The sequence below is a fragment of the Rhineura floridana genome, chromosome 7 (genome assembly GCF_030035675.1).
Source record: "Rhineura floridana isolate rRhiFlo1 chromosome 7, rRhiFlo1.hap2, whole genome shotgun sequence".
Lineage (NCBI taxonomy): Eukaryota > Metazoa > Chordata > Lepidosauria > Squamata > Rhineuridae > Rhineura > Rhineura floridana.
In genome coordinates, this window is record NC_084486.1 from 21,428,931 (window position 1) to 21,449,626 (window position 20,696).

A 20,696-nucleotide genomic window follows, 5' to 3' on the forward strand; every position below is an offset into this window, starting at 1 on the left:
GCGCGCATGCGTACTTCTAAAAATGGAAGTTGAGGAAAACACGCACACCTCCCATAACCAGCGAGGGGGGGTTATTTGGGGTTGCGCCTGCGCAATAAGGGAGGATATTACCACGAACTCCTGGCTTCGACCGCCCTGTTTCCCTCACTCACTCCCTTCCCGGAGGGGCCCACTTAAAGACAGCGACGAGGGCAAGCTTTTCTCTGTGTTGCGCTAGTGGGCCGCGCGCGCACCGGTCTCCCTCCTCCCTCACATTTTTTTCTTCCCCGCCCTGCCGCGTCGACGCCCTTAAGTTGTTCCCTCAGAGCGGCGGGCGCTAGCTAGCTTCTCTCTGTCCCGTTGCCGTTGAGGTAACTGCTACCGCCGCCACCGCAATGTACCGTTGCTTGGGGGAGCTTCTGGCGCCCGCTCGCGCCGCCGGCTCATCGGCGCTGTCCGGCGCGGAGCCGTGCGCGGCGGCCCTGCTGACAGGCAGTGGCCCGGGAAGCAGGGACGCCAGTAGCCGGCGCCGTTACAGCCAAGCTGTGGAGCAGGAGGATGACCCCAACTTCTTCAAGATGGTGGAGGGCTTCTTCGACCGAGGCGCCGGCATCGTGGAGGACAAGCTGGTGGAAGGGCTGCGCACCCGCGAGAGCCCCGAGGAGAAGCGGCACCGCGTCCGCGGCATCCTGCGCATCATCAAGCCCTGCAACCACGTGCTCAGCGTCTCCTTCCCCATCAAGCGCGACAACGGCGAGTGGGAAGTGATCGAAGGCTACCGGGCGCAGCATAGCCAGCACCGCACCCCCTGCAAGGGAGGTGAGCAGCGACGAGGAATCCACCCCTTTCCCTTCCTTTCCTAAAATCCTCAACATCAAACTCACTTGTTTTGTGTGTGCATTAAACCACGTAATCAAGACGGTTTCCTAAGTTGATAGATTTGGGGGGCGCTGCTTTGGCACCTCCCCTCTGAAAACAGTTGTGCCAGAGCCCCAGTGAAGAGTCATGGGTCATCTGAAAGGCTATTCATAAAAAAAAAAAAAATCTGAGTCACAACGACCGTGCTACAATTAAGCCCTAACGGAGATCACTGAATTTCTTCCACTGTTTCCAGCGGGGATGGGAAAGTGTGCACGGTCTTTGAGATAGCCCACGACTCCTTGTAGGCTTTGTGCAGCGGACTACTATAGCCGTATCACTCTGGAATTTTCCCCGGCAGTAACTTTGGCAGTAAATGTATTCCTACCATCGCACAGCCAAAACAGTTGGGAGTAAAGAACTCCTGTTTATTTTATTTGGGGGGGGGGTCTGCCATGTACTTTATTGCTGAAGTAGACCACTCCTCTGAGTGGTTTGGCTCTAACGCAACCTTAGTCATTTCCCTCTTGAGAATATAGTTGCCAACTTTCCCTTTTAATAGAGCTGTTGTGACTTTAACAGCTGAAGAAAATAAGTATTGTAATTTTGGGGTGAGTCCTGTTGATTCCAAGAGGGGTTAGGAGTAAGCATGCATATAAGAGTAGGTTCAATGGATTAGTTCACATATGTGCATACATACACCACTTAATTTCTCTCTGTTGATTATTGTACCTGGGATGACTGCAGTGGGAAATACAGTGGCTAAAGTGAAGTAACATTTGTGTCTAACTTGTTCTCCTGTTGGTGTATATGATAGGGGATTCCCCTTATTTTTAGCTTTGTAACAATAACTTGAAGTAGTTTGGAATTGGAGAAGAATGGCTGACCCAAGATCACCTGGTGAGATGCATCTCTCATGTTCCATTCAATGCCCTAAAATTCACTACCCTAGAGTTGTCTCATTTTTAATATGTGATGTCCTCCTTACATCTGTGCCAATGAATGACTTGCACAAGTCATTAGGTGCTGAAAGTGAATGTGGGAGCTGTCTCTTAATTGGTTAACTTGGCACAGAACTGGGATGTGAAAAGCTTGCCTGCTAAATTTCTGTCTACCAGGCAGTTCCAGCTAAAAATAAAAATAAAATAATATGTCATCAAATCATTTGGGGGAGGCAGTGAAGCTTGGCCACTGTTTTTTGCCTTCTGCAGTGCCCTGGATGTAGCTTTGCCCAGGAGCATTGTGGGGGAGAAATGGTGTCTATCATAAAAAAAAAGTAAAGAATATTTTGTGAGAATTCTGCAGTGGAGGGCAAAAAAATTCAATATTTTGCCTGAAAAAGGCAAAATTCAACATTTTGCCTGAGAAATGTTAACATTGCTGTAATAGTATGTGCCAAGAACAAGTACCTTTTGTCCTGCTTTTTCGTTTCCACTTTGCTCATCACATAAAATATACCATTCATTGTAATTTTCTTGTGCACATTTCCAAACCATCTATATAATTTGCTGCTCTAAAAAAATGCTCCTGAGAGAGTGGTCATTGTTCTACAGTAGATAGTCTCAGTGTAGCTACAGCTGCTCAGTAGTATTGTTAATAACAACCCTTTTAAGATTCACATACTCCATGAGATGAGAATAGGAGTAAATGTGCCATGAGAGTAATGGAAGTAATTGTGACAGAAAGATGTACCCTCGCCTCATTATGGGAGGCAACATTTAATTCCTCTGGGAAAGGAGGAGGAAACAGTATTTCCAAAGGCAAACTGTTGAGTAATCCTATAGGGATTATTCAGCAGTAGGTGCTTTGCTGCTCTACAGTTCACACAGGAGCATATACACTCATACATTGAGGAGTAGAGCTTTGGTATTTATCATTAAATCAAACAAATGTCTTTGTGATTTTGCATTTACTTGCTTGTGTGATCAAAGTATACCTATAGTGTAATTATATACATGTTTACTTAGAAGTAAGATTTGTTGAGTTCAGTAGGATTTACTCCTGGGAAACCGTAGTCCGTACTCCCCTGGGTGGCTAGCTTTGTTTGGCCGGGGGGCCACCTTCACCCTAGGCCTACCTTCCTGGAGCTATATGCCAACAGCTGGTGTGGGCAAAAGTGGAACCTGCACATGCACTCTCTGCACATGCACTCTCTGCACATGCACTCTCTGCACATGCACTCTCTGCACATGCACTCAACTCTTCCATGCAGATTAGCCTAGGAAGGGGGCTATCTCCCACTCATCACATGCCCCCTTTCTGCTCACCAGAATGATCAATTTATATCCCCATCAGGGAGCTTTGTGGAGAGTTTTAAACTTCTGCCCTCCTCAGCCTGCATCTACTTTAAAACACACACACACTGTTTGGGGCTGCACTAGAAAAAAATAGCCAGGGGGCTAGAAAAAAAATAGCCAGGGGGCAGATTAGGCCCCAGGCCCTGGAGCTAATCACCTCTACTGTAGCCAGAAGGGTGTGAACATTTATTTATTTATCTATCCATCCATCCATCCCGTAGGAGCCCATAGGAGGTACATAAAAATTATACTACACTTGCCACTTCCCCACATGGGCTATGAACGGTATCTACACATAGCTTTTAGAAAGGAGAGAATCCATACAAGTCGTGGGGGAGGCATGGACATCTTACATCCCCAGAGACACTTCAGAAGTAAAGAGAGATGCAAAAGAGTAAAGTGTGTTTGAGCCACCATACACCAATTCATGTAACACATATGGCAGTCAACAGTTGTCGAAGAGCAAAAATGCAAAACCTATGAACTCTAAAAACATCCTTTTTAAGGTATTCCCTGTTCCTCCTCTGCAAAGTTTGTTAAGATGTTTTTGTGCAATCACGTAGTGCATCCTCATGCTCTGAAAGAGGATAGCTTCCACCTTTTTGTCATCTTAGCCCTAAGTTTGACAACCAAGTTCTTTGCAAGTTCTTGCAGCAGCTCACCACAGCCCACAATGAGTTATTTCCTGTTGAGTTGTATTGTATAAAAAGGTCTTTTGTGGAACAGAGGAGTTTGGTGTACAAAGTTTCAAAGAAGATAGGAATAACTTGAAGCTGGTTACTTGTTGGGATTGTGTTCCTTCAAGCCACTGACTTTTGTTTAGTCTTCAGAGGCTGGATCAGAGCTATTTGGCATTCCAAGATTGTGCTCTAAAGTTGGAAATGCAAAACCACGTGCTTATGTGCAGAAATGTGTTCTTCGTACAGTGGGGCTAACAAAAGAAGTACAGTCCAGACCAAGTGCTTCTTAAAACTGAATAGTGCATAGAAAGGAAATCCTGCAATATACAAAAACTAGCAAAACCTTATCTGGCTTAAATTCTTCAAAAATTGGTTAACGTCACATGATTGTTTGAATAATAGTGAGTAAAATAACTGGTCTTCTAGAATGGGAACTGACTTGTTCTTTAGCAACCAGATATTATTATGGAGTTAACCTTCTCAGATATGCAGAAGACAAATGCTGCTTTCTGCTTGCAGCTCCTACTATGTATTCTGACTTGTTCCTGTGTCTCGCTGACACAGAACTTTTGTGGTATTACCTTTTATCAGTTTTTTATTGCATAGCACCTCTTCAATTACCATACAGCACTTTGTCCTAATGCCAATTGATTCAAGTAGGCCCATGGTTTATATTCCCAACCTAACAGTGGAGAATCTTAATATATTTTATATAAAACCTTGAGCAGTCTTTTATATAGAAGGAGGAAATGGTCTTTTATAATAAGTTTAATTCGTTTGGATTGGTTTCTGTGTCCTGAACCCTGGTTGAGACCTCTAAGTCCTCATACACTTTTTTAGTGATCTGCTCCATCGTCAGATTTTGTTTCCTTCCCCACAGTTGCTAGAGTAGGCTCCAAAATTTCTTTTTGATGTATTTGTTGGTCAATTTTTTTGTGTAGAGATGAACTATATGAGTGGTAAACAGTTAGCTAAGAAGAACTGACCTTGTACAGTAAAGATTTCCCTTTGTAGTGAGTGCTAGATATTGTAAATGCATTTGTATTATGCCCATTCTCCTGTATAGCCTTTTCTTATTTCCCCTCCCAAGATGCCTCATTTGCTGTGCTCTGATGTGAATTGAATGCCTCAACCTTCATATTAACTTGTGAATGGTGGTAGTTCAACTCCATTGCCACCATTTATTTAATAGGTGAGTACCACAAAAAGCACAGTATAAGTTTGTGGCACATATAAAATAGGAGCAGAAGGATCCATGGGCTTAGCATTGGTATAGTGGGATACCAAAATACCTATTTGCCTCTTGAGAAATGTGGTGTTCAGTAGACTAGATGTCAAATTGGGTGCATTGGGTGTTTACAGCACTAGAGTGGAAGTATCTAATATTTTGCCAAGCTTGCTAAAAAGGCTGATTATTGTTGATTGACTCCTTCAAAAGTAAAAACATTTTTGCTTAGTAATTTAAGGGAGGTATTACTTGCATCCTAGAGCTGACCTTTTTGTAGTAGGATCCAGACAGCTACTTTAGGCACATCTAAAGGCTAGTAAGCATCCACTGCGGGTTTGGACAACTGGAAACAGTTGACCCCCTAACCCATATCATGCAGCATTTGAAGAACAAATTATGGTGAGTGTTCTACTGGTACAGGAATTGTGTTCAAAGCATCCCCGGCTGTGTTGAGCTAGGGATGATGTTCAGATCCTGGCTGAACACCTTGCTTTTGGAGAGGTGTCTCCTCAATGACACACAGAAGTCTTTGCCCATGATATGCCAGTGCCTGGAAAAGGTAGAAGCAAAGGTTTTTATGACTTCATTGCTGTGTCTAGAATGATAGTCAGATAGGTTGACATTCTGAATTTTTACTAAATGGTACTGATTCTTGATAAGACATTGGTGATTTAAGGAACATTTTCTTTGAAATGCCAGTATTGAGATCTACTTATGCATTTTGTTTTTAAAATACGACCCAAATCTTAAGGGTGGATGGGATAAGGTAAACATTTGAACTTCAAACAAATGCATGGATAATAAACAAAATTTGGCTTTGCCTGCTTGCTGTCAGCATAACTGAAAGAAATCATTAATCTAGGACGGAACAAGGACTAAGCTGAGAGATAAGACGTGCTATTTACCAGGATCAGTGTTAAATACTCTGAAGATTAGAGTCAAAAGGTCAAAAGTGGTGGATTTTTTAAAGATTTGCCTACATTAAAATGCTGATCAGTTCAGTGTTTTTAAATTAATTTTTCATTCACAAGCATTTTGATGTCAGAATTTCTGCATAATGTAGAGTGCTTCCCATATTAATTTCCCCAAAGACAGAGGTCTTTCTTAGCCCTGTTACTTTGAGGCCCTTTATTTAGAGATGCTATGCAAATGAATCTGAGACCTTCAGCATGCAAAGCATGATCTATGATCTACCATGGAGCAATGGTTCTTCCTCTAAGTACTTTATATTGAGCATTTATGTAGTGCTTCTAGGACAGCAGTTCCCAAACTTTTTTTGTTAACTGTTTGAAATTTGGGAGTCCTAGTCGACCACTTATAAACTTTTTCCTTTTGTGCCAACATTATTAAAACTAGTGCTGTGTTGCTTAAATTATGGGTGGGACCTTACAGCAGGCTGATGAGGAGTGCCCATTCTGGTAAAATTTTAGGGGAAAATCAGTAGACTGCATCAGCACTATATAATGAAAATCACAAGCTCTAGAGGTCCAGAGCCTTGGTCACCTACTTGGACCTGGTATATCACTTTTGTCAATTGCTAATATGCAGCATACCTTAGTTTTGATTTAGATCTGTATTAAAAGTAGATCCCTATAAATATAAACCAAGACTTTTGGGGTCTATGTACATAATTGCAAACCAGAGAGACTTGTGGACACTAAATGCACACCACAACTGTCCCCTCTCCAGTTGTATTTCTCCTATAATTGCCCCTTGCACCCCTGGTACAGCTGAAAAGAAAGTCGGGTAAAGGCTTGTTCCAGCAGGGGTCAGGACGATGTTAGTGACCCATGCTATAAATTTAATTTAGTTTTTAAATTTAAAACATTTTTATCCTGCCCTTCTACCCTACAAGAGAGCACTCAGGGCAGCTCACAATAAAATCACACCCAGAAAAAAAGCACAAAAAGCATTAACATAGATAAAAATGCATAAAATACAGTTAAGAAATCTGGGGGAGTGATATTAAAAGGGGACTAAAGAAGTAAAACTAAAAAAGGGGGGGAATAAAATCAGTTTCAGGCTACACCTTCAGTCCCTTCCAAAGGCTCTCCAGAACAAGATGTTTTTCAGAAGTCTCTGGAAAACCATCAGGAAGGGAGCAGAGTGGGCTTCTTGGGGGAGGGTTATTCCAAAGCTTGGGGGACACTGCTGAAAAGACTCTTGTGTGCCTGCCAGTCTTAACGTCTTTCATCCCAGTCTCAGAGGAGACTAGAGCCACCGGATTTTAAAAACCATGGGCAGGTACATATGGACATAAATGATCTCTCAAGGACATTGGTCTGAGGCAGTTTAGGGTTTTTAAGGTCAAAACCACACTTTGAATTGGACCTGGAAACAAATTGGGAACCAGTGGAGTGGATAAAGCACAGGGGTGATATGATCCCCATGCCAAGATCCAGCTGACATTCTGGCTGCTGCAGTTTTTAAAAAAATGCAATTTCTGAACCATTTTCAAAGGCAAGCTCCATGTAGAGTGCATTACAATAATCAACCCTCGATGTCACCAATGCATGTGTCGCTGTGGTCAAGTCAACTGCTTCTAAGAATAGATGCAGTTGGTAGACTGGTTTGAGTTGGCCAGAAGCACTCCTGGCTACCACAGCCACCTGATATTCAAGCAGCAGGGCAGGATCCAGGAATACTCCCAAACTGCGGACCTAGTCTTTCAAGCGGAGTGTGACCTTGTCCAGAACAGGTTGCAGCCCTAAGCCTGGTGCAGTTTCCCCCTTGACCAGCAACATTTTTTCTGGATTAAGTTTTAGTTTGTTAGCCCATATCCAGCCTTTCACAGTCTCCAAGCACTGGTTTAAGATGAGCACTCCCTCCCAGCAGTCAGATGGTAAGGATGGCAAGGAGTTGTGTGTCATCAGCATATTGATGACATTGTACTCCAGATCTCCAGATGACTTCTCCTACGGTTTCATGTAGATGTTAAAGAACATGGGAGACAAATGGAACTCTGTGGGATCCTATAGGCCAGCGACCAGGGGGTGGAGCAGTAGTCTCCCAGCACCACTTTCTTGGACCTATCTGCCAGGTTGGATAGAGAATACTGTAAAACATCCAAGCCGTTGGTCCAGAAGGATACCATGGTCAATGGTATCGAAAGCTGCAGAGAGGTCCAGCAGCATCAAGAGATGCACTCCCCCTGTCTGATGCCCAGCATAGGTAATCAAACTGGACGACCAAGGACAGATCCCATGACCAGACCTGAAGTCTGATTGGAAAGGGTCTAGATAATCTGATTTATGCAGAAAAACGTGGAGCTGAACAGCCACTACCTTCTCAGTCACCTTGCCCCAAAAGGGGAGATTAGAGACTGGGCAGAAGTTAAGATCCACAGGGTATAACAAAGGCTTCCTTGACAAAGGTCTTATCACAGTCTCCTTCAACAATGTTGGCATAGGACCTTCCTTTAGGGAGGTATTAATTAAATCTGCCAGCCAGCCAGCCACTCTCCCTCTAGCAGATTTAATTAGCCAGGATGGGCAAGGGTCAAGAGAGCAATTAGTGGCCCTCATTTCTTCCTGAGTCCTGCCCACATCCTCAGGCTTTACAAGTTGAAAAGTGTCCATAGAAAAATTACCAGAGGAAGCCTTGGGAACAACTGGTACAACTATAGTTAATGAGGTGTCCAAGTCAGTCCAGATGCAAGCAATTTTATCTGCAAGGTACTTTGCAAACATGTCACAGTGAGTGACTGAGGGCTCGGGAGCTAGTGTAGGTCCAGAGCCCAAAAGACCCTGGACCCCCCAGAAAAGCATCACTGGATGACACTGAGTGGATGCAATGGTGGCAGAGAAGTGAGCTTTCTTCACTGCTATAACTACCACATCATAGGCTCGAAACTGAGCTCTAGCCTGTATTCAGTCAGAATCAGATTGAGTTTTTCTCCATCATTGCTCTTGCTGTCTTCCCTGCTGTTTCATCAGCCCCAAGGTTTGAGAAAATCAAGGTGCGTTATGAGCCCTCCACAGTGGAAGAGGGCGCTTCAGAGCAGTAGTGTCCACTGCCCGGGTCACCTCTGAATTCCAGAGACTAACCAGGGCTTTGACAGTATCACCAGTCATGCTGGGAACATCCCCTAGAGCATTCAGGTTACTGGGGCCCAAAGCCTAAACCTTGTCAGGTAATGATTTGTCCGTGATGATGGAGTCTCTACCAACCCCTCCGGCCTCAGATCACCCACTTCCTGCCCCAAACAAAACTCCAGATCAAGTGTGTGTCCTGCCACGTGCTTTGGTCCAAATGATATTAGAGACAGCTCCATGGTTGTCATGGCGGCCATGAAGTCCTGAGCTAGACCTGTGAGCCCAGCATTGGCGTGTATGTTGAGGTCACCTAGGACAAGCAGCCTGCGGAACCAACACCAATACTGAGGCCAGCTCCACCAGCTCTGGGAGGGAGACAGTTGGGCAGCAGGGTGGACAGTACATCAACAGAATCCCCACTCTGTCTGTCTGACCTAACACCAGGCACACATACTCAAAGCTGGAGGTGTTAGGGACAGGATACCTAACGGTGGAGATAGATTCCCTGTAGACAATTGGGATCCCACCTCCCCGTCCCCTGGATCTTGGCTGCTGGCGTGCCACAAAGCCTGGTGAGCCAAGTGAGAAAGACCTATTCTGCTTTGGTCATTTAGCCAGGTCTGGGTGATACAGGCAAGATCAGCATATTCATCCAGTATTAAATACTGAATGATAGTAGTTTTATTAGTCACCAACCTTGCAATCGTAGTCGACTTGAAGGAACATAACAACAACAACAAACCTTGCATTCATCAGCAAGACAATAAGATCCAGGAGATTCCCAGCATACCTACACCCCATTCACACCCCATTTTAATTGGTTCACCCTGATAACTTAAATTGCTCCTCTGACAGTGTAATCCTAAATGCTTTCCCACATAAATGACTTCAGGAATACAGCCTAAATCTTTGGCTACCCAGTTTATAGGAATTAAATGGCCATAAAGTAGGATAAGGGAATTGCACATCCTCTATAGGATGAAACATAAAAGAAGGAATCCTGTTTGATGTTAATACTTAGTATGTAATGTAATTCATTAATGCAAATAATGGAATTCATATAAAAATAGTAATCATTTTTATAAACAAATGAAAACAATTCGACAAGTTCCCACTTTGCCTGTTTGATTGCATGCTTAGAGGCGGTGCTAACAGGAAATTACAGCTGTTCTTGTTCATCATACAGCAGCTGACTAATAGGTGTATACAACAGACTTTGAACATTGTCTGTACTTCTCTTAGCACAAGCCTGTTAGACTGAGCAACAGGCTTAGGACCTGAAAGTAAACTGTTGATCCTATAGTGATGAATAATTCTGTGCTTTTTCCTTCATCAGCACAAGTAGATGGTTGACTTCAGACCTTGTTCAAACAGAGGATCTGAAAGCCTGTCAGTCTTGCATGTTGATATGTAATATATTGAACGTCACAGCTATTTTAACAAAAATTAGATTCCTACCTGCAAGTGGCTCCCTTCGAGCAAAGCATAAATGGTTTATATTACTTGTCTCTAATTCCATAATTAGAGACATTAACTTATTCTAATTCACTTACTACCTTTTGAATTACTGCTGATTTAAATCTCAAAAGCTGTTTGATTACTTGGGGAACCATAAGTTCTTAGTAGTGTGCATAAAACAGAAAAAAATGGAAATGCTGGTACAAAAGCAGTTTGTCCTCCCATAAATTCTCCTACACTGGTTGCCAATTTGCCACCAAACCAGGTTCAAGGTACTTGTGTTTGTTCACAAAGTGCTAAACAACTTGGGCCCAAAGTACCTTAAGGACTGTCTGATCTCTTATGATTCATCTTGATCACTGAGATCCTCTGATGAGGCACTGCTGGTGGTTTCCCACACCACTGAAGTTCGGTTGGCCTGTACTAGGGACTGAGCTTTTCGTGTGGCAGGCCCTACCAGTAGAGATTCGGCAGGAATCCTCTCTGCATTCTTTTAGACGTCTTCTGAAAACTATTATCTACGCAGGCCTTTGCAATATTAATTTCTTTTTAAACAATTAGTATTTACTGATTTTTTCTGATTTTATTATAATCTTGTATATTGTATACCACTTTGCTATGCTTTTATGAAAGTGCAGATTATAAATATGTCAATGAATATGTGTGCTCAACAATTAAGCTCTATAGATTTCTAGTATGGATCCTATCATCCTGAACTGCTTTGGCCTTCTCATCAGTGGTTGATATAGCTTTAAACCCTATAAAAGAGATGCCTAAGGTTGTTGGCAGTCAGGTGGTAGTATGTTCCCTCCTTAAGAGGACCACCCTGGACCCAGAAATGTTAAACAACTGTTGCCCACTGGCAAATGTCCAATTTTTGGGCAAAGTGCTCGAGGTCAGCTTCAGGCACTGTAGTTTATTGTTTCCACTCCTACCTCCAGAGCCACTTCCACTTCCATACCACCCCCATTGTGCTAGATCAGTGGTTCTCAACCTGGGGGCCGGGAAGTAATCCAGAGGGGGCCGTGAACAGTAAAGAAATGAATTATTTATTAATTTTTTTTAAAAAAAGTCTTCACTCCCTCTACACTGTCTGCTTTCCACTGCCGCTGCAGATGACACCTCCCCCTTGCTCCAAACAAGAGGGGAGGCCTTTTCTGAAGCTCCAGAGCATCTTTCAGGTGCACTAAGGGCAGGCATCTGCCTATAAAATACATGGCAGATGCCAAAGGATGCTGAGGGTGGAGCTACCAGGAAGAAGAGGGGATTACTATCACTGATTCCCGTCTCCTTGCACTGCCGCTACTGGCAACGCCCTTACTTAGAATGAGAGGAGAGGGCTTTTTGTGAAGCAAAAAGAAGCAAGCCTGCAAAGAAAGGCTGCTTTCCCCCTTCCTTCCTGGCAGCCAGCCTGCCTCCCTGGGGGGAGGGGGTCACAATTTTTTTTCAGCTTATAAAGCTGGTCCCGTGCTCATAAAAGTTGGGAACCACTGTGCTAGATGGATCATTAGTCTGTTTTAGTATGCAACAGCTTTGTTTGTTCACATCATAAACATAAGAATGTTAGAAGAGCCCTGCTAGATCAGCCTAAAAGCCCAACTAGTCCAGCATTTAGTTCTCACAGTGGCTAACCAGATGCTTATGGAAAGACCACAAGCAGTTCAAATTGTTTTGTCCTTTGTTTGTACTAGTAAGCTTCTTATTGTCAATACAACTATCCTCACTTTTTCTTTTGATCAACATTTTATCACGAAGAGTACCTAATGTTGTGTATTGTCTAATAACTGAAAATGCCCAAATAGGGTTTGCCAAGTGTCTCAAGCAAGGCTTGTTGTTGATAGGAAAACCAAATATTCGAGCTAGTGACTTAGTCTGCAATACTAACACCACTTACTTTGGACTAACCCCCATTGAATGTAGGACGTCTGAGTCAACAGGTTTAGGATTGCACTGTTAAAGAGTTTTTTAATATGACACTTCTAGCACCTTTGAGAAAGATTTGCAGCATTTGAGCACCTGTGTACATGTTAATGCAGAGGAGAGCCATTTTAAAGCAAATGCACATTGTAGATCATGTGCATTCCAGAGGCAGGAAATGCAAAACCAGTTAAAACAATGCATGTTGAAAATGGAAAAGTAATCTGTTTTCTTTATCATCAGATGTGTCCACATTTCTAATTATTCATTGCCTTTTTTAGATAATTGAGGAAGACCAACACAAGTACCTCTTTTGGTTTTCCAGCACACAGCACTGAGGCTGCAAGTCAAAGGAGGATATGGGGTTTCCCATATGGGATATGGGACAGTTTTCCTGCTGCAAACCACACACTCCAAGGCTGATTTTACTGGCAAGGGAACAGAAGAACAGTGCAAGGGCAAGAGTTTAAGAAACCCCTTTCCTTTTTGTGTCAATCTCTTTCAGATTTCAGCCTTTAGCTAAAAATAAAAACAAAACCTCTCTAAAGAATATCAGACCGAGACAATGAATAGTGTTTCCATTATAGCAAGCCTAAAGATATTTGTGATGACTTTTGAGACACAAGGATTTAAGGAATGGGTATCTTTCAGTTCATAACCCCTAAGTGCAGTCAGACATTTAAGAGACTTGCACTGATAGCTGTAAAAAGCTTGTAAATCCAAGAAGATTCCTTTCAAACGCATGTGGTTATTTTCTTATTTAGGGCAACCTCTTGGTCCAGTCTGTTAAGCCCTGATGGTAACTCTTTTGATCCTTGTGAGCTTGATCTCCAAGAGTGTCTAGAATTCGGTAAACCTTGTTCCATGAATCATGGACACGTTAAGAGGTTGACTGATCCCTATACATTTCTAATAAAGGTGCCTAAAATGATCTGCATTCAATAACCCAAGCTAAGCTAATGCTAAGTTCTAAAGTCCCATGCATTGTGGTCCAGTTAGTTGAGAAACTGGAAAAAAATAAACCAAAAGATTAAATTAGTGCTTAAAGTTAGGGTAGTTACTGTTTTCTTGGGCAATTTTGTTTGGTGCTTGCTATGTAGTGTTTTCTTTGTAACTAGCAAATGTTTGCTTTGAATCTTTGCCCTTTATTGCCACTTACAAACTTAATTGTCTTTTAAATGACCCATCTTTAACTTGATTTTCTTGTGTGTTGTGATGTGTATACTAATAGTTGTCCCCATTTTTTAGATGTCATTATTCTCTTTTAAGAATACTTAATCTCCTAGTTTGTGTTTGATGTTGAGACAGATGTAGGAAAAACATGCTAAATAAAAAAATCTCTAGTTCTTAAGTTTAGTTATTCTGTCATAAAGGGAAGTTACTGGTTTGTTTTCAGGTTTGCCGAGGATTCCAGAGTAACTTTCATTACTGTTCCATTGCAAACAGTGACTCAGTTGGTAACTTCCTAAGAGATTGTGGTTTATTAACTTACATTTTTGGGTGTGCCAGCAAAGAAGAAACCCTCAACAAATAAGATTCTTTGCTGGTTCAAGTGGAAAGTATTTTGCATAGCTATGAGTCATTTTGTAATTTAAGGCTTTTATAAGAGCATCTTGTCTTCTGTTTAGTTTTAGAGAGGCATAACAGTCCTGCACACAACTGAATAAGAACTGTTAATCTTGCTGTGTAATTTCCATGTAGTGTTTTCTCCGCAATGCTTTTTGAATGCAGGTCTTTGTTTAGCTTCATGAAATGGTGGGTAGTTTTCATAGCATACTTATTTAAACACAGAATATCAGTAGAAAGATCCTCCTGCCACACAGTACTTGAAATTTGCCTCATTTGTAAATATCTTCAGATGTTTGGTCAAACAATTATGCAGAGACACTAACATCTTAACCTTTTCAATATGCCAGAGTAAAAAACTGGGCTCTCTCAAGTTATGCCTCACATTGATAAACCTAGATTTATGGTTAAACATATACAATATACTTGCATTCCTTGGTAATTGTGAACAGAGACAGATATTGCTGAATTGTCTGACTTTCTTTTTAAATATGCATTTTAAGCCATTTATTTATTACATTTGTGCCTGACCTTTCTTCCAGGGGCCTCACAGTGGCCAATGTGTTTCTCTTCCAGCCCCATTTTATTTTCACAACACTCCTGTGAGGCAGATCAGGCTGAGATGGAAACTGCCCCAACTTCACCAGTGAGACTCATGACTGAGTGGTGATTTGAACCACTGTCTCCTCTAGTCTTACCTTTACTTACAGGTGATAACTTTCCAGATATTTTGAGATGGTATTGTGGAGCTAACCTACCCATTGGGACACATGTTCTTTGTGGCTACCATGGTAACTAGTTTTGCAGGTTTCCACGGTACTTCAAACAGTACTAAGGGAAAGTTACAACCAGTTCCCAGCAGCACAATCAGTACAGCTGTGATCCATGTATGTGTGGCTGTTCTGAACACCCAGTCAGTAACTTGCTTCCTCATGTGCAAGGTCTGGAGCAGTTTTCTAGGCTCTTCATTAAGTACAATAAAGGCTATACTTCTTGATATTCATACATTCAATAATGTAGCCCTTTAAAAAAAGGAAAAAATGTGGCTACTTAACACGTACACAGCATTGTCCCACAATTTCAGTAATGCAATTTTTCTTTTAAGTCCATTTTCTTTTTGGTTGCATACTACAGCTGCATCATATTCAAGAATATTTTCTTAATTTTCCTTAGGGATTAAATGGACTGTACAGAAGCTGCTTGCATTGTGGACTAGTCAGCTTCACCAATTGACTTAGGAAAACAATTTCAATTGCTAAAAATATATGTTCCTTTCATCTACTGCATCTGTACACTACAACTGCTGAATCAGGGCTAGTGCCACAGTAGGAGATAACAAGAGTAGCTGCCAGACAGAAATTACATACATCCTTACTCTACTGTACTGAAGATAGTTGTGTGCCATATTTTGTAAAGTAATGAGCCTGCTTGAAGATAGCCCAAAGAATGGCTGAACAAATCTGTGGTTTATGAAACTCTTTCAGTTATTAAGGTTTGATCATTTAAAACAAAATATACACTTCATATGGCTATTATTTGAGAATTCTGATCAATAGGCTCCAACAGTGCTGACAAATTCCAAATTCCTGATATTAACTTGACTAAATTCCAAGAATACTGAAGGATCCCCCCCCCCAGCTCTTTAAAGAATTGTGCATCTAAACATCTGATGCTAGCACCAAGCAACTGGAAATACTCTAACCTTTAGTTGACAGCCAGTGTGGCAAAGTGGTTAGTATCAGATTATGACCTGGGAGACTAGGGTTCAAATCCTTACTCTCCCAAGAAGATCACTGGGTGACCTTGGGCCAGTCACTGCCTCTCACCTAACCTACCTTACAGGGTTGTTGTGAAGATAAAATAGAGGGGGGGAAAACATGTACGCCACCTTGACCTTGGAGGAAAGGTGGGGATTAAATGCAACAATAATAAAATAAAAATTAAATAGTTGGGATCCAGAGAGCTATTTATGCAATGTGTTTGCACTAGTTGCAGGGGATGATCAATGCTTTGCTGGAGGAAGGGGAAGTACCATCCACCTTGAAGGAGTTGATGGTATGTCCCCTCTGTAAGAAGACCTCCCTGGACCCAGAAGTGTTAAGCAACTTTTGCCCAGTCGTGAACATCCCCTTTGGGAGCAAGGTGCTCAAGAGAGTGTGGCAGTCCAGCTTCAGGCACACTTGGAGAGAACTGATTACTTCGTTCCATTCCAATCTGGCTTCAGGCATGGTCATAGCACTGAAACCACCTTGGTCACCCTGGTTGATGACATTTGTTGGAAGAGAGATGGGGAGGACCTGCTTGTTCTCTTTGATCTCTTAGCTTTTGATACTGAATTACCACAGTATCCTTCAGGAGCATCACAAGGAGGTGGGGGTTGGGGGCACTGTGCTTTAGTGATGCAGCTGCAACCTCCAGGGCTTTTTCCAGAATATAGCTAGTGGGGGCTACAGTTTGGTGCTGCAGGAGTTGTCTTGTGGTGCCCTGCAGGGTTTCATCTTGTCCCCCATGCTATTTAACATCTACATGAAGCCACTGGGAGTTGTCATCAGGAGACTTGGAGTGACGTGTCACCAATATGTGGTTGACACCAAGCTCTGTCTCTCTGTTCTATCTGAATCAAGGAAAGGGTTTGAGGTGTTGAATTGGTGTTTGGAGGTGGTGACGTGCTAGATGTGTGGACCAATAAATTGAGGCTGAGTCATGTGTCCTGGGTTCCCTAGTCCAGGATGTGGGGAGAAGGCCTGCCCTGCATGGGGTTGCGTGCCCCTGGAAAGTGCAGATCTGTGGCTTGGGGTCTCCTCTGTTCTCAGAAGCCTAGGGTGGGGGTGGCCCAGGAGATGGCATTCTCTTTAGCTGCTGCCAAGTTACAGAATTCTCTCCTCACAGAGGTGTGACAATCACCTTCATTACACAGCTTTCACTGTATGCTGAAGACCCACCTCTTTACATGGCCTTTAACACTTGAGATGTAGATTTTTAAGATCCACTCTAGCTGTATTTGTAACTTGTTCTAATCTGTTTTTAATGTTGTGTTCTACATTGTTGTGACCCCTCTAGGGTCTTCTGGTGAAGTGCAGGTAATAAATTTAATAATAATAATTCAGCAGATTTGAAAAAAACTTTTTTGGGGGACTCTCTACCTACAGGCTCACATATTAGTCTCATAGTTCTTTGGGTCTAGTCTTTGCCTCCAGTCAAACTGAAACGAAAGTAGGTGACTGAAAATTTAGGCTGAAACATTCTTATTCAGATTTGTTGCAGAGACGAGCAAAGGCCTTTATGCTCAAATTAGTTTGTGTATCCTTATCTAGAGGGCCCAGGTATCGAGGGACTTGTAACATATGTATGCGGTATAGTTTGGGTATTCGGTTAAGTATTGAATTCCTGCCTTTGTTTTCTAAATGTGTTGTTGGCATTTTCAGTACAAACCAGTGTTTCACTGTTCAGAAACAAAAATGGCCAAACTGGATCTAAAATGGCAAATTTGTAACTGCTAAGATGAGCTTGTTGTGACAGTTACTGAACTTGCTGCCTTGCTCAGATGATTAGGCACTCCTAAATATGTTGGCAGATAGCAGGCATGCCTCAGATTAATTTGCTTCTGAAAGGATGAAATAATGAAATGTTGGCTCCAGCTAAAACGTACTTTGAAATATGCTATTATACATTCCACACATGTGACCATTAAAAAGTGGTTCATCTCTTTTCTCCATCTTCAGTTATTGGCTTAACTACAGAAATAAAGGAGAATGAAAGCTGAAACATTGCTGTTTCAACACCAGAGTTGTCAAGGAAATACCCCTGTTCAGAATGCAATAGCTACACAAAGCACAGTGGACAGCTCTTGTTTTGTAATACTGTCTTAACCTACAATGGTCCTGCATTTATATTTTCTTATGGCAACTCTAAACTGCATCTTATGCTTCAAGTAGTTCCTTGAGAAAGGTAGCATGTCTTGTTCTTAACAGTAATTTTTCATATACAGTTGTGAACATTTGGTTAACCTTCCAAATAAACCAAGTGAAAAGGGATTTGTTTGATCAGATTTTGTGCTTCTTAAATCCAAATAGAGTTGTCGGAAACCATTTTTGTATGGAATTAGAACCTTATTTAACAGCTTGTATAGCACAGTGGGGAGGAGAGCCTGGCTGGGAGTCCAAAAACTGTGAGTTCAAATCCCCGCTCGTGTCTCCTGGGTGTCAAGGGCCAGCTAAAGATCACCCCCACAGTGAGTGGCTCAGGGGTTACGTGCCCTGCCACCTGGACATAGTCCCAAGGAACCCAGTTGCCCCCCAGCTGGCAGTTGCGGACAAGGAAGGGTCTGGCTTGTGCAGCTGTGGCAAGCTGAGCAGGCCCTAGCCAGCTGGGGAGGACTAGCCTCAGAGGGAGGCAATGGTAAACCCCCTCTGAATACCGCTTACCATGAAAACCCTATTCATAGGGTAGCTATAAGTCGGGATCGACTTGAAGGCAGTCCATTTCCGTTTCAGAACCTTATTTAGCTGACCTTTTCTTTTAGGCTTGAATGTTCTACAAGTAAGTCCAAGAATGGCTGTGAGGTTCTATGGTTCAGTTTGGCCAAAGTGACACCTCCCAGTTTCAGTTTTTCCCTGGATAACTGCATATCAAGAGGAAGTAATCTATAGGACATTTATTGTTACTTGTGAACCCTCTGCCTCTTTCACAAAAGGCAAAAGATGATAAAATCTAGACTACATTTTAGATCTTACAGAATCTCTGTAATCTGGAATTGGTGGAGAATTCTTTGTTCCTTGAAGTAGAAATAATTCATATTGTAACTTCAGATATTCCAAATAAGCAGTACCAGCTTCTTGTGGAATAGCTTCCCACATTTGGCTGTGGTTTCCAAACCACACACTAATAGCCAAATGCAAAGATGTTGTGTGCCAATGTATAAATGCTTGAACTGGAGTATAGGAACTGTGGTGCGTATAGTATTGCAAAACAATGCCAGAATTGCAAGGATGTTGACCAAAGTTTGGGTATGTTTGCTAGGACAAATATTCAGGACCAATTGTGACAGTAAGCTTCTTGCTTATACTTATTTGTTGCTCCTGATCAAGGATGGATATTCAGTTTTAGTCCTTAAATAACTGTGTTGCATACAAATTTGGAGTATCTTTTGTCTGTCTCCAGAGAACTGCATAATTGGTTGTGTGGGGCTTTACTTGCAGCAATTGTTTTGCATTGCTTCCTGTGCAAATGACAAACTTTACTGAGTCTTGTTTCTACTTGACATGAAAACTTAAGTTGCAGAGAGACTTACAATGAATTAGGGGCTGATCGTTATGTTTTTCTTAACAGGTATTCGTTACAGTACAGAAGTGAGTGTTGATGAAGTGAAAGCTTTGGCTTCTCTAATGACATACAAATGTGCAGTGGTTGGTGAGTAATATTTGTAAAGGTACATGCACACTCAATCATTGCTGATACTAAATAAGAATCTTACGGTCATTTTCCAACTTAAATCTCAAAAAGATTGCATTAAAATAGAAGTGGATTCACAAGGGCTATTTTCTCTATATATAAAATATTTAGTGTCTTCCATTCTTCTGTTTCATTTGTTTTCAGTGAAGCAGTGATCTGATTAAGATCTGGGAACTTTTGGCCCTCCAGATGTTGCTGAACTACAGCCAGGGATGATGGGAGTTGTAGTTCAGCAAAACCTGGAGAGCCAAAGGTTCTCCATGCCTGGCTTAAGATGAGAAGAAATTCAGGTTTAGTGTTAAATCAGTGCAGCCTTTATTTAAGCTCTTCCCTGGTAGGCATAGGCAACAAGGAATTGCATGCAGGTGAATGAGCTGGCTTGTGTAGGAAAGATGGGGGTGCTTTATCCCTCCTCTGGGCCTAGCACAGAAACCAAGCTGGTTGCCAGAAGGAGGAGGCCTCCATCACACCCAGCCTAGAAATTTCGATGCTGCAGGAGGAAGTGTGCTCATCCCTTCTCTTCCACCTCCAGCAGACCAATAACTTTTGTGGGCCTATTCGCAAGGCTGAGTAAATGGGCTGGGATAGAAAAAAGAAGGTTCACGGGAATACTCATCTTTACTAATTAGCAAGATTAGAGAGGAACAGGTTTAGGGAAGTCTTGATGAATGAGGAAATGCTTGGCTTTCTTGCCTTTAAAAGAAATGGAGCATAAATTTATGCCATTCCCATGTTTTGTCCTGGACATAGCAACTTTAAATACAGGGTTTTTTTATTTTCATGAGTCATCTTATTTCTTCACTTAAAATTCTATCCCTTTCACTATCGCTAGGGGGAATATGGTGGTTCAGGGGCTGAGACAAATTTTGTGCCCCCAAAAAATCAACCTACAATTTATACGATACTAAAGTTGGCTATAAGTCCCAATATATTTTGAGTCCACTAGTTTTTCAGCTCTAAGTGAAAAGTCAAAATACTGTTAAAATCATAAATTCATAAGTCAAACCTTGTTCATTGTTTTAAACAGGGACATTTGAAAAACCAACGCATGGGCCACTTCAGGTGTTCTCTTAGGAAGAGTTTAGGAGTAGTTCTCATTTTCCTTCAGTCTCTCCCCTGCTTTGTTCAACATGAGGGAGAAGTGAATGATACGGCGCGGGACCACGATATCTGCTGGAACGCCTCTCCCGATACGAACCGGCTCGTACACTACGGTCTACTACGAAGG

General features: G+C 42.2%; 1 protein-coding gene across 1 annotated transcript in view; it reads left to right on the top strand.

The window, feature by feature from the left end:
• The first annotated feature begins 42 nt into the window (after positions 1-42).
• The window catches only part of GLUD1 (glutamate dehydrogenase 1), a 41,689-nt gene continuing 21,035 nt past the window's right edge, over positions 43-20,696 (top strand). Inside the window, exons 1-2 of the mRNA XM_061635017.1 lie at positions 43-798; positions 19,346-19,426. Of these exons, the coding sequence (XP_061491001.1) occupies positions 375-798; positions 19,346-19,426 (505 nt within the window). The 5' untranslated portion in view covers positions 43-374. The remainder of the gene's footprint in view (positions 799-19,345; positions 19,427-20,696) is intronic.